The sequence below is a fragment of the Helianthus annuus genome, chromosome 8 (assembly GCF_002127325.2).
Source record: "Helianthus annuus cultivar XRQ/B chromosome 8, HanXRQr2.0-SUNRISE, whole genome shotgun sequence".
Taxonomy (NCBI): domain Eukaryota; kingdom Viridiplantae; phylum Streptophyta; class Magnoliopsida; order Asterales; family Asteraceae; genus Helianthus; species Helianthus annuus.
Window position 1 is genome coordinate 100,528,335 of NC_035440.2, and position 13,962 is coordinate 100,542,296.

A 13,962-nucleotide genomic window follows, 5' to 3' on the forward strand; every position below is an offset into this window, starting at 1 on the left:
TTGCCCTATTGGCACCAAATAGCCACCATTTTTATATTTTGCTACTTTATTTTTACCACCACAAAATTGGTCAAAATTATTTGCCACCGCTTCATATTTGCTACGCTCCGCCTTGTTTGCCACCGAGTTGTGACGCGTTTTCATACCATTTAGCCACTGATATTGCCACCATTTTTTTATAAAATTTGCGAGTTTTGATACCATTTAGCCACCGATATTACCACCATTTAGCCACCATTTTTTACACAATTGTGACCACCTTGGTATAGTTATTTGCTACCATTTATTTGCTACCATTTACTGATTTCAAAATTACATATAAATAAAACTACAAATAACATAAAAAAGTCTAATAAAATTCTAAAATTATATAAAACATCTCGTTTTCAAAAGCATATAAAAAATACCAACTAAAACATAAAATAACTAAAATTATCCTAAAAAGATAAGCATCTAAACATTCAAAACCAAGTGTTTATAGCCTATCTTCAAACTGTAGCAGTTAACATTGCTTATCTTTTTTCTTTTTCAGCCAACAACCCCGCAATAATTCCATTGAATCTTTCTTTTTCTTCATCTTTTTCAGCAGTACCACTCCACCCGTTAACCATTATATATGTTATAAAGAACGTTGCTTTCATTGGGTAGCAACTTTAACACGTTCATTCATGGCTTATGCTTTTCTTGAAGGATCTCCTCCTCATTTGTCTTGCTAGGCTCAGGGCGGGTGTGTCTTTTAGTGGGTACGATGGGAGTCTCATCTTCATAGTGATCGTCAGAACCATCATCCTTGAAAACAGGATGAATGTAAGCATACTCAAGGTAGCCTTTCAGGTTCAGGCTCAGGTTCGGTTCCTTTACTCGGTCAAGAGTGTCTTTATTCATAGCTTCCTGCAGAAAACCCCACAAAGAAAGAGTTACATGACAAATCGATAAAACTTAACAAGACTTTCCTGCATGCATACCTGTGTAACGGATATCTGGTAAACGCAGGTTCGAATCTACCTTTACAGTAGATATGGAACCCCATTGTCAGAGCTAGAAGTGCAAGGAGAACCAGAGTCGAAGCAGCAGCGTGTTTTGTACTCAACAAACCCATCAAAAGTATTTGTGATATAATCAATGCCGTGATCACACGTCCAGGGAGATCAGGCCAGAATGCCGCTCTGCTTTCATATTTTGGGTTGTATACATTAATTGCCTGCATTCAACATAGACGTCTTATATAATGTAATGTAAGCTTTTTAATTCCATCCACTTGGGTTCTTTACCTGATTGCGATACACAACGAATGCTAGCCCGAAGAAAACCAAGATAAATAGAATCAATAGTGGCGTCACCACCGCATAAACAAGCCCGATGAGAAAATAGAATTGTAACACAATGGAGCCTCAAACTTCTCAAAGTATTTTCTAAATAAAACAATAACATAAACAGAGTTATGTGTATTGCGTATAGGTAACGTTAAAGTAGGACTAGTGATACACTTGAAGGAATAACAGTTACCTGTCAAATAGTTTCAGTTTTCCTCTATACGGTTTTACAAGAACACACGCCCCACAAACATAATGCGGGTTCCCTTTTGACAAAACCATTTGCACCGTTTCAGAATTTTGAAACGTTACAAATCCAAACATCCGTTTTTGTTGACAAGGAATTCTCACATCATGAACCGGGCCAAAGTTACTACAAAATATAGCCATGAAAAAAAAAAGTAAAAAAAAAAAGCAATGTCAGTTTCGTATCAAACGGGTCAAACATTTACAAGAAGTTAACTTAAAAGAGTCTTGATATAATATAATTTTTGTAATCTTACTTGACACAATGATTATTATTAAAATCTAATTTCTAGGTAAAATATTGTTTCAAGTCAGCCTAACTAGCCCGTTTTGACCGATCACCCACTTACCTAACCCGCCTGACCCGCCCATTTTTCACCTCTAGCTACGAGTTTCTACCTGAAGTAGTTGGAAACGTCATCTTCGGTGAAGGTGCTTTTGGCTGGAAATGTCAAATAAATTTGCTTTGACCCGCTAACAATCGGGCCTGGACTCGGAAAGTTACGATGATAGCGGTTTTCCATGTACCTTGCCGCATCATCAGCCAAAACTACTGCATGCTGCCCATGAGGTCTGCAACTTAAACCACAAATTTTACTCAAAACGATAATAATTTAATAAACCAAAAAATAGATAAAATTAACAAAATAAAGATTCAAGCAAACCTGTACACCAATTATATTGCAAGATCAATATCTACTGCACCAATCTTTCAGTTGCTATTCAAATTGCGAGACCTTGGCGCTTCGCTACGAAGCGGGCGATAGAAAACGCTATCAGCGCTATCAATAACTATGCTATGGGTCGGCTTTCTGGTCACTTCTTCCCAGCCAAAAAACCCGAAAAATCCGACCCGATAAACCCGAAACACGTAATTCGAAGAAAAAAACCAAACATATATTGTCTTTTCTTATAGATGTGTTTTGGTCTGGAGTCTCTGGTATTTAGAAAATTAAGTTTTAGGACTTTTGAACTTTGTAATATCATATTGTCGAATGATGTTTAAATTTTGATGATATTTTTTGGTAGCAATATGAATTTTGATGATATTTTGTAAACCAAAAAACAATTATTTTCATTTTACATCTAAACCGAAAACCGAGCAACCCGACTTCAACTAACCCGAACAACCCAAACCTGATCAAACCGAACTTTAAACGGGTCGGTTATAGGGTCACATTTTCCTAGCAAAAAACCCAAACAACCGAACCAAAAAACCCAAAACCCGAAGAACACCCCTACTGATGCCCCGCAAAACAAAAACTGTATAAATCACCTTATGTTTTCTAAAACGCATAGCTTCATTTTCAGATACTTCTCCAATAATGTCCTAGAGCTACAAAAAAGAAAGATTTACAGTAATGTCAGGACTGTATTCACTTGGTTGTTTTGGATTATATTTTATATCTAACAAGTCAAACAAAGAAAACTAGTGGGTCAAACTAATGGGGCTACATATTATATTCTAAAAAGAATTAGTTTTGCGTTTATTAAATCATTACAGTATAATACCTTACGAAGAATTGATGCAGATTCCAAAAGATGTTGGACTGTACAGTCCTTGCAGCTTAAAATCTGGAGCATTACTTTTCTGAATGCAATGAATGGTTCAAACTAGTATTATAACCGCCACGCTTTGCGGCAGCGTTGGCGTCAAAATATATTGCAACTAGAATTTATACTATTAAATGAAAACGTATTATATTTGACAACTTTCCTTTGATATTTGTTCAAATGAGCACCATCCACCATTTTCCGATTTACAATTCCACCATCACCACCATCCAACATTTCCAATTTTCATTACCACCACATACCTTTAATGTGCTGATGTAAAAACAAAATGTTTGTTGTCTTCGGGAGCGATTGATTGGCTCTCTCTCTCTCTCTCTCTCTCTCTTTCTCAAACACACATAACTACAAGATGACCGCCGGCTAAACCTCATCCTTCTTCGGCTACTCATCTAACTGTCACAAATTTGAAAAAAAAAGAGATTTAATAGGTTTTAATGTATACTGCAGTGAAAAGTTTAACTAAAATCGATATATCCAAGAGATCCATCTATAAGTCTTCTATATGCTTGCTCTGGAACAACCAACATCAGCCTTTAAAACAACTTTTCTAACATTACTCGCAACATATATCCTATATCCATGAGGTCGCCTAATGGATGTAAATCATACAGTTAGTGGTGGCAAAATGGGTGGGTTGGGCAGGTTTGGGTAATGGGTTAGGATGGGTTTAGGTCAAGATGGGTTTAGGTCAAGATGGGTTTTTGTTAACATAATCAAATAGAAAATTAACAAAATCACACAAACTCATTTCAAAAACATAAATTAAATCAACAAAACTCAAGATTCCTTCTTCAATTTCTGAAAATCAATCGAAATCAAAAAATGAATAAAAGGTGATAGAAAACCTTACCTGAAAGGTAAAATTACGTGTGTTTGTTCTACAAGCGGCTTAGTTCTTTGATCAGATTAGATATGTGGGAGCAGACTTCTTCGATCGGCCAAACATAGGGGAGAAGCAGGGGTTAAAATTTTAGGAGGGGAGTTCTTTAGTGAAAACCCTAATCCCTAATTAATTGATGTTTGAAGCGTACAGATCCTCGAAAATTTAACCCGCCTATTTCAATTTTTTTGTTAGCCACCACTAAGACGGTCACAATTAAAAAGTTACCTTTTTATTTTTCATCATTTTGCGTATTTTCCACAAATTGCAACCGAAATTTTAAAGGTGGCAAAATCTCTAACCACTTTGCTACCATATCTTGGTAAGTACGCTTATTTGCATTTCCATGGCAAATCGGTGGCTAAAGTTGCTACCGTTTTTTTCGATAGCAAATTTTGGTCACAATTGTCCATTTTTCTAGTAGTGAAAAGACACTATTTTTGGATTTTTATATTTTCTGAAAGCAAGTAAATACAAAAGCAATGAACACTCTATTTTTGTGAGAATCACCGGTAAGAAGATCATATCAACAAAATCAAACTGTTTTCACACTATTAGATAATTCTTTAGTTAATTTTTCGTGAAAAGCAGTTCAAGACGATTACCGGTATGTTTTTCCACTTAAACAAAATGCATGAACATTTCAAGTACCATTACCATATGATACGTTAAGGTAATATTATTTACTGAAATACTAGCGTGTCCCACAGCAGGATATACCCCCGCGATCAAGGTATGCACAAAGATTCATCGTAGTAGGTGAGTATACTGATGTCATCCTTTAAGATATCCTGACTGTGTCTAGTTCTGCATATAAACTGTTTTATCATGTTTTAATTGCTTAACTATGAACACCCAAATAAATATTAATCAAATCATGGAAATATAAACAACACACTCTATCATGCAAGTATCTTTCCTACCACATATTTCACAAGTCCAATCCAGATTTCTGAAATCTTAACTGGGAATAGGTTGAGAAGAGAACAGAATAGATCTTTAGCAGAGATGGTATAATATACAGATCAAATGAGATTTTCTCAGTTTGATATAGGTTTCTTGGGTTTCTTTTGGGCACTTGAGGGCCTCTTTCGGGTGTATTAGATCTATAGCGCGACAACGTACAGCTAGGTCAGCATGTATCTGGATGCAGCAGAAACTGTCGTTGCCTAGCACCTCCAGGTCAACATATATCTGGATGCAGCAGAGGAGGTACACGACTTTTTTCAGAGAAGATTTCAGAATCAGATCAAAATTGTGTGTATCGGGACAACATACAGACATTCAAATAGAAATGAGCTAATTCCAAGTGACTTTCTTTCCTGAGGTCATGTACAATTTTAGTTCTGAACAGACAGACAACCAAGATATCCCTAGATGAAATAACAGTATAAAGACCCAAAACTTCAGATTTTGGCAATCTATCAACGCAAGAATTAAGGTCATTAAACCATACACCACTGATGTGTTCCCCACTCATATTCAGTTCATTTAGGTTTATATCACATTGGTAAGTTAATTATTTCATGCTTTTGCCTACTGGTACATCATATGATGAAGCTGCTATCACACTTAAGCAATTTATGGTTCAACTTCAGTGTGACAGTCTAACTTGCCGATGTACTATCATTTCTTCTTTTTCACACAGTGATAACTCATTTTTGATTTTCTATTTTTTTATGTTTTTTTTTATTTTTCAACTTTTTTTTGTATTTTTGATTTTTTAAGAAAAGAAGTAAACTGTTTACAAAAATTCTTATGAAAAACCAGTTATTCAGGATTCCTCATCCCGTTGAGTTCGACTAAATGTTCAAAGCGAGCCCTGTCAAATGCTTTAGTATAAAGATCTGCCAGGTTATCTTCTGTGTCGACTCGATGAAGTTCAGTTAATCTCTTTTCAGCACAATCCCGTATAAAATGATGACGTATGTCAATATGTTTTGTGCGACTGTGATTCACGGGATTATTAGTTATTGAAATTGTGGCATTATTGTCTATCATAATAGGAGTACGAGTGAAATCCAAACCGTAATCACGCATCTGCTGTTGAATCCAGAGAACCTGAGAGCAGCAGCTTCCAGCAGCAATATATTCAGCTTCACACGTAGAAGTAGACACACAAGATTGCTTCTTGCATTGCCAAGACACAATCCTGCCTCCTAAGAACTGACAACCACCTGTTGTAGACTTTCTGTTCGATTTGCATCCTTCAAAGTCTGAGTCAGTGTAAGCAACAAACGTCAAATCACTATCAGCTGGATACCACAACCCAAGTTTAGGTTTCCCCTTCAAGTAACGAAGAATCCGCTTCACTGCTTTCATGTGTGACTCTTTTGGATTCGCCTGATATCTGGCACACAAGCATACGACAAACATAATGTCGGGTCTTGAAGCAGTCAAGTACATTAGAGAACCAATCATTGCCCTGTATTGAGTAGGATCAACGTCTTCAGTACTTTCATGATCTGGGCCAAGATTGTGATTTTCACATATGGGTGTGTTGGAAGTAGAGTAATTATTCATTTTGAACCGACTCAAAATGTCATACACATACTTTGTTTGATAAATAAACATCCCATCCGCCTTCTGTTCAACTTGTAATCCCAGAAAGTAAGACAGCTCACCCATAGCACTCATTTCGAACTTGCTCTTCATCACCTGCTCGAACTCTTTACACATGCTTTCATCAGATGACCCAAAGATGATGTCATCCACGTACACCTGTACCAGCAGAAAATCTTCCTTCTTCCTCTTGATGAACAGTGTACTGTCAATCTGACCTCTTTAAAAACCATTCTTTATCAGATGTGTAGACAGTGTCTCGTACCACGCCCTGGGAGCTTGATGTAACCCATACAAAGCCTTATCAAGTTTGTACACTCGATCTGGATAATCTGGATCAACGAACCCATCTGGTTGTGAGACATACACCACTTCTTGGACTTTCCCGTAAAGAAACACACTCTTCACGTCTAGCTGGTAAACTTTGAAGCCCTTGAAAGTTGCGAAAGCCAGAAACAAACGAATTGCCTCCAACCTTGCCACTGGTGCAAACACTTCATTGTAATCTATCCCTTCTTGCTGATTGAAACCTTTGACAACCAATCGAGCCTTGTTTCGCGTGACTATTCCTCTTTCATCCTTCTTGCACCTAAACACCCATTTAGTGCCAATCTCTCTTTCACCTTTAGGAAGATCAACCAACTCCCAAACCTTCAACTTTGCAAACTGGGCCAATTCCTCTTGCATAGCTTCAACCCATGAATTGTCTTTAAGAGCCATATGAATGTTCTTCGGCTCCTCTTGGGAAATAAAGCAACTATACAAGAACTCGTTCACAATCCCAGTCTTTTCAATCGAAACAAATAACCCTGTATTCGCTGCTATGCTTCTTCTTGTCTGAACACCTGCAGTAGGATCTCCAAGTATCATGTCAACTGGATGATCCCTATTTGCTCGTGTAGTAGCAACAGCATCGACTACTAGATTGTCACCCAGGTTTGATCCAACCTCCCCCTGAATGTTCTGATCTGCAAATGGATTAATGAAATCCTCCCCCTGATCGGGTTCGGGTTCACTGTCACTTGAATCAGTATCAGTAGCATCTTGGGAAGTTTCCGGAGCATCAGTCATATCAACATTCGATCTAGGCATGAACTCGCCTTCATCATCACCACCAATCACTGTTTGAATCAGCTGAGACCATGGTTGCAAAAGTCGCTAGGCACTCCCTAGTCGGTCGACCGGGGAATTGAGAGTACTCGACCTAGGCGGAGAGTACTCGGGGAGTACTCGGACATGTTAAATTATAAAGAAATTAGTTTTTGGAAATTAAATACATGTCAAATAACATAAAGTTACTAATATCTATAACAAAATACGTGAAAATAATTTTCTTTCTTTAATATGATAGGCATAGAAATCATGTTTTATTATTTTTAAAGTCAAACTCGGCCCAAGTTGACCTACTAGATACGATTTTGGCATCCATTGACCGCGTTTGACCGATTCCGAGTAATTAGGCGGAGTCAAAGAAAGTCGCCTCGGCAGCCTACCTTGTAGCGACTACTCGGGGAGTACTCGGCCTTGGAAACCTTGTTTTACAACCATGGCTGAGACTCATCTGCATTGGAAAACTCAGGAATATTAAATGATTTAAAAACACTTTCATAATCATATAATATAGCTGGTCCACTCGTTGATTGTTGAGGTTTGTAAGAAGTAATTTCCACATTAAACACAACCTCAATTTTACCAGTTTTTAGATTAAAAACCCTTTTATTCGGTGCGCCAGGTGTAACAACTCTCACTAAAATCAATAATTCGGTGCGCCAGGTGTAACCATTACAGATAGAAGATAGAAAAGTTAAGTTTCTCAAGCACAAACGACTAGTGCTGGTCAAAGTCAAATGGAATTCAAAGAGAGGACCAGAATACACTTGGGAGCTGGAATCAGAAATGAAACGAAAGCATCCTCATTTATTCCAGTAAATCTCGAGGACGAGATTTTTCTTAAGGTGGAGAGGATGTAACAACTCTCACTAAAATCAATAATTAGGATGATAATTATCTATTAAGGAAACCCTAATTAAGACACCCAAGTAATTCTGCATAAACCCTAAAATTTCCAGAACAATCGGAATCAGGATCAGGGCCCCTAAAACTCAAGGGGGGTAAACCCTAGTTGACAATTATCTATAATACTTGCTGTCTAAAATTCGTTTGAGAAAAGTGTCAATTCAGCAAGCCTAGTCCCGAACCTAGCCACCCTATATTTAGACTGCTTCCCTTACGGACCGTAAGGGAAATGGCTTACGGTCCGTAAGCGTGTCCAAAAATCAGTATAAATAGCAGACATTGGCACTTGCTTTCTGTGATTGAAACGACGTCCAAATTCTGTGTACGTCGAGTTATAGCAATAACAATCCACACCACACACAATTCACGAAGTGCTGCCGCAATCAGGGTAATAACTCGATCGCTCAACGTCCGATCGATTATAACTATCCAACGATTGTCCAAGTGCTGCTCAAATTGAGCTTGTACTTTGATTATTCGTCGTGATTTCGACTTGAATATTTGAGTGCTGTTCGAATTCGGACTATGCTCTGTTATTCGTCGTGAATCCGTTGAATTATCAAGTATTGCACTTGTAAATCATTGTTCGGGTTTAATCTCGTGAATTGTCGTAACTGCTGTATTAGTTACTAACCCGTTTGTGTGTGCATTGTTGTTAAATTAGGTTAATCAAGGCTAATCAGAAGGCTTATACTTTGCTCGTTAAATCTGCAATGTGAGTCATTCTCTTTTTATCAACTATTTTACAAAACTCCAAATTATTTTCAAAGTTATAATTACAGGGATTAAGTCTTTGTAATCACCAAGTTACAGCCGGTATGTGGGGTTTTGTATACATTACTTGATAATCTTCACCATTGGACAACGAGTTAGCCAATGGGTGACATGACCATAGTCACAGACACCATTGGACAACGGGAGGGCCAATGGGTCGAGTGACAAGTACTGTGGGTAGTTGGTTTGATATCAGAAACATTGTAATCGCTCTTAATACTGTGGATTATAACTGAAATTTGGTTTACATAAAAAGAATGATTCACTCAGTATTTCCCCGCTGACAAAACCTTTTTCAAACATGTTTCAGGTGATCTGTTGTGATCCAAGAAAAGTGCCGTGTAGCACTACAAGCTCAGAGAAGTGGCTCAATGTGAATAAATAAAGAAACATGTTTTGAGAAAAATAAAGATTTCCCTGTGAAATCATCTTACTGTAAATTATGGGATTTTATCCCTAAACCTGATGTAATATATCAAACGGGCATTTTTAATATTAAAAGATCCTGTATTAAAAAGACTTCCGCTGTCGCCTAAATTAGATACCACGGGATTCCCTGCCTCGCGGCTCTGGACCGGGTCAAACCGGGGCCGAGGGCCGTGACAGGGAAAAGGTGGTATCAGAGCCACTGATCGAGCCACTGATTTAAGCCTATAAATTAAGTATTTAACAAAATACTTAATTCTACTAATTTCTATTCTGTGATTATGTGCTTATTAACTGGTTATTTGTTAGATACAGTATGGGTAAACAAAAGCTTTCTGCAATCTACCACAAATTAGACACCGCACCTAAAGAAAAAGGAACCTCTTCCTCCAAACCCCCAGCAAATCTGGAAGAAGGAATTTTCGTCCGTAAAGCACAATATGAGAATCCTCTTACCCCAGAGAAAAGAAATTCGATCATTAGAAAAAGCCAGAAACCCCAAGTCAAGAAAGTGAGGTTTAATCCAGAAATTCAGGAATTAGGCAATAATCCACCTTGGGAAGATAAATTAGATGAAATATGGGCAAATCTTTATATGCTAGCTACCGTAGCAGAAAATGCAAACCTTTAAATTACCAATAAACCTGAACTAGTAGAAAACTGCTACTCCGTAAATGAATAAATCAATCCTAGTGTGCTCTCTTTCCTGTTGTCTCTGTACAAATTAGTATGCAATAAAACTTCAATGTTTATTTGTTAAACTTTGTTCCAAAGTTTTAACTTAGCATTTTTGTGCATTTTGCATATATGCTACACAGCATGAATGAGATATCGGAAGCATTTCAGAATCTCAACCTCTACCCAGTACCAATTGAAGTCTCCCACGACTTTACTGGTTATATTGCTGACATAGAGGAACCCCTGGAATTCCAAGCTCCACCGCTGGAAAAAGCAAAACCTAAAAAGAGAAGACGATATGTAGGATGGAGGAAAGTGCGCAGGAGAAAACCCACAACTAGGAAACTTCCTAAAATAGAAAATCCCGTGAATAAAGGAAAAGAAATAGAGACTGGAGAGAGTTCCAAACAAGCAGAAATATAAATAAAGGAAGATACTAAGCAAAAGGGAATAGAGATCGGAGAAAGCTCTAGGCAATCTGAAGAGATCACATTTCAAGACGAAATAGATCGTCTACTGGCAAATTGTGATGTCATAGAACCTATCAACAATAATCTCTACTCTTACACTGCCACAGCCCAATTTCCAATAAACTTAGAACCAGCTATTCCAGACCCACTAATCCACACACGACCTTTAGGCCAAATGGAAGAGTGGTGGACAAATGACTGGCAATTCCAAAATATGATCAATAGTCCCTATACTTTACTTCCTCAATTTGATCCAGAACCTATCCCCAACCCGCCAATGAGCTATGAAAACATGGCCGAACTTCATCAGTTTGGTGAAGAACTGATAGGTACAGGGAATAGGATCCGGGAAATAGGGGAACAAATCTCTTGGAAGTACGACGAGAGGGAGCGTCACTACTGAACTGCCAGTTGATCAAAAGAATAGTGGGGTTGGAAAGTCTGTCTGTATAATAATAGTAAAAGTGAAATCTAACTTTGTAAAATGGGAAATAAAACATTGTAAGAAAGATAGTGTGTATTGACGCCTATATAATCTATCAAACAAAGTAGAAGTCGAGAAAATCGACAATTTTGGTTATAGATATGTGTTGTAAGGTTTTATGTGTTTATGTGTAATTGCTTTGTTATATCTAACTAGCAATTATTTGACACTAATAAATTACACTTATACTAATTATCAGATGGAAAACGCTAGTAATGAACCCGTTAATGAAGAGAATCAATCTGAGCAAAATCAGGAAAACCAGTATATGACTAGACAAGATATTGAAAATATCATTACTCAAGGGATAGCTAAAGCCATTCCTGCAATTATGGCTGCTGCTCAGAAACCTGTTGAACCACAACCAATCATTCCTAGTAAACGTACTCAGGAAGATAACTTTAGACATAGTGTAAATGGAGGAGGCAATCATGATAATCATGATAACAATCCGCAACAGGCTCCACTTCCTAAGAAAATGAAAGTTGCAACGCCTGGTTGCACTTACAAGGAATTTCTTGCTTGCAAACCCGCAGAATTTGTAGGTAACGAAGGAGCAACTGCAGTACTGCGTTGGTTAGAGAAAACCGAAGCAATAATTACAATAAGTAAGTGTGCTGAAGAAGATCAAGTTATGTATGCCTCAAACCTGTTCAAAGAAGGGGTGCTAGAATGGTGGAACACTGTATTGCAAGCAAAAGGAAGAAGGGTAGCCTATGCGCTGAACTAGGAAGAATTTAAGAATCTTGTTGAAAGAAAATTCTGTCTCGAATATGAAAAGGAACAAATGGCAAATAAGTTCCTAAGCCATCGTATGACAGGGGTAGATTGTCGCGGTTATACTTCGACATTCTTTGAATACGCTAGAGTGGTACCAACACTGGCTTCGCCAGAACCGGTACTCATTTCCCGTTACATTTGGGGATTAATTAGTGAGATCCGTAACATCGTTAAAGCTGCGAGACCTCGTACTATTGACGATGCTGTGGAACTAGCTAATACCCTAACTGATGAACTGGTACGTACAAGAGACGAAAATAGGAAGAAGGACTTGGTTCAGAAAATTACCCAAGGAATTCGTACGGGTAATAATACCAGTTTCAAAAGAAGAGGAGCAGGGCAATCTTCAAACTCGCCATTCTGCAGAAGTTTCAAAAGGAAACATTTTGGAAGATGCAACATAACTTGTAATTTTTGCAAAGCCGTAGGACATGATGAAGAAAATTGTAGAAAGAAGACAACCGTCTGTTTCAACTGCGGAGAAACCGGACATTTTAGACCAGAATGTCCTAAGCTAGCTAAACCAGCAGACAATAGAGCTAAAACGACCGAGGGAGCTACTAAGAAGAATGCACGAGCATTCCAACTGACCACTCAAGAAGCCGAACTCATCCCGGATGTGATAGCCGGTACGTTCTTAGTTCACGACGTATTTGCAAAAGTATTATTTGACTCTGGTGCAAACCAAAGTTTTATTAATACTTCATTCTGCCAAGCTCTTAATTTACCTTTAACCACCCTTACGCAGATTTTTACGGTCGAAACCGCAGAAGGAAATTCTGTTAACATAGATAAAGTTTGGCAAGAAGGAAAGATAGAACTATTAGGCCATAAGTTTTCTGCAAATCTGTTACCTATGAAATTAGCTGGATTCGATGTAGTATTAGGAATGGATTGGTTAATAGCCAACCATGCTCGAATCCTATGTGATAAGAATTCCGTAGAAATTCGTACCCCCACAGGAGAGGTGATTTTGATTACAGGAGATAAACCTCGAAAGCCACTGAAATTCATCTCAGTGATGAAATTGGCTAGTTATTCGAGAAAACAAGAAATGGTGTATATGATTTCTGTAATCATTAACGCTAAAAGTAAGGAACTTCAGGACATCCCTATAGTCTCAGAATACCCAGATGTCTTTCCGGAAGAATTACCTGGGTTACCACCTGATAGAGAAGTAGAGTTTAGAATTCATCTAATTCCAGGAGCTACACCAATAGCCAAAGCACCTTATCGATTAGCACCCACCGAAATGCTAGAATTGAAAAAGCAATTAGACGAATTACTAAGCAAAGGGTTTATACAACCTAGTTCATCCCCTTGGGGAGCACCAGTGTTGTTTGTGAAAAAGAAAGATGGATCGATGAGAATATGTATCGATTATAGAGAATTAAATAAGGTTACAATTAAGAATCGATACCCATTACCTAGGATCGATGATCTCTTTGATCAACTTCAAGGCGCTAGGTATTTTTCTAAGATTGACTTGCGCTCCGGATATCATCAATTGAAAGTACAAGAGGAAGACATACCTAAAACTGCTTTCAGAACTAGGTATGGTCATTATGAGTTTACAGTCATGCCCTTTAGACTAACAAATGCCCCAGCAGCATTTATGGACATGATGAATAGAATCTGTAAACCATACTTGGATAAATTTGTGATCGTTTTCATCGACGATACACTTATTTACTCCAAAAGTCAGAAGGAACATTGTGAGCACCTACATGTACTCTTAACTTTATTAAGAAAGGAAAA

General features: G+C 37.8%; 1 protein-coding gene across 10 annotated transcripts; it reads right to left on the reverse strand.

The window, feature by feature from the left end:
- Window positions 1-309: 309 nt before the first annotated feature.
- On the reverse strand, window positions 310-4,162 carry LOC110873519 (zinc finger CCCH domain-containing protein 18-like). 10 transcript variants are annotated; one of them, XR_004864000.1, is made up of 9 exons: window positions 3,985-4,160; window positions 3,072-3,523; window positions 2,836-2,895; window positions 2,225-2,308; window positions 1,959-2,132; window positions 1,507-1,686; window positions 1,272-1,412; window positions 966-1,201; window positions 310-891 (listed from the first exon to the last, which is right to left on the reverse strand). XR_004864000.1 is itself a non-coding variant. In XM_035975825.1 (6 exons), the coding sequence occupies exons 1-4, from the start codon at window positions 2,862-2,864 to the stop codon at window positions 1,337-1,339; spliced, it is 459 nt and encodes a 152-aa protein (XP_035831718.1). In that variant the 5' UTR covers window positions 2,865-2,895; the 3' UTR covers window positions 310-891; window positions 966-1,201; window positions 1,272-1,336. The 10 variants fall into 10 exon arrangements, 1 of the variants encoding a protein (XP_035831718.1); XR_004864001.1 differs by having other exon boundaries at window positions 3,377-3,527; XR_002555223.2 differs by having other exon boundaries at window positions 3,072-3,527.
- Window positions 4,163-13,962: the final 9,800 nt, after the last annotated feature.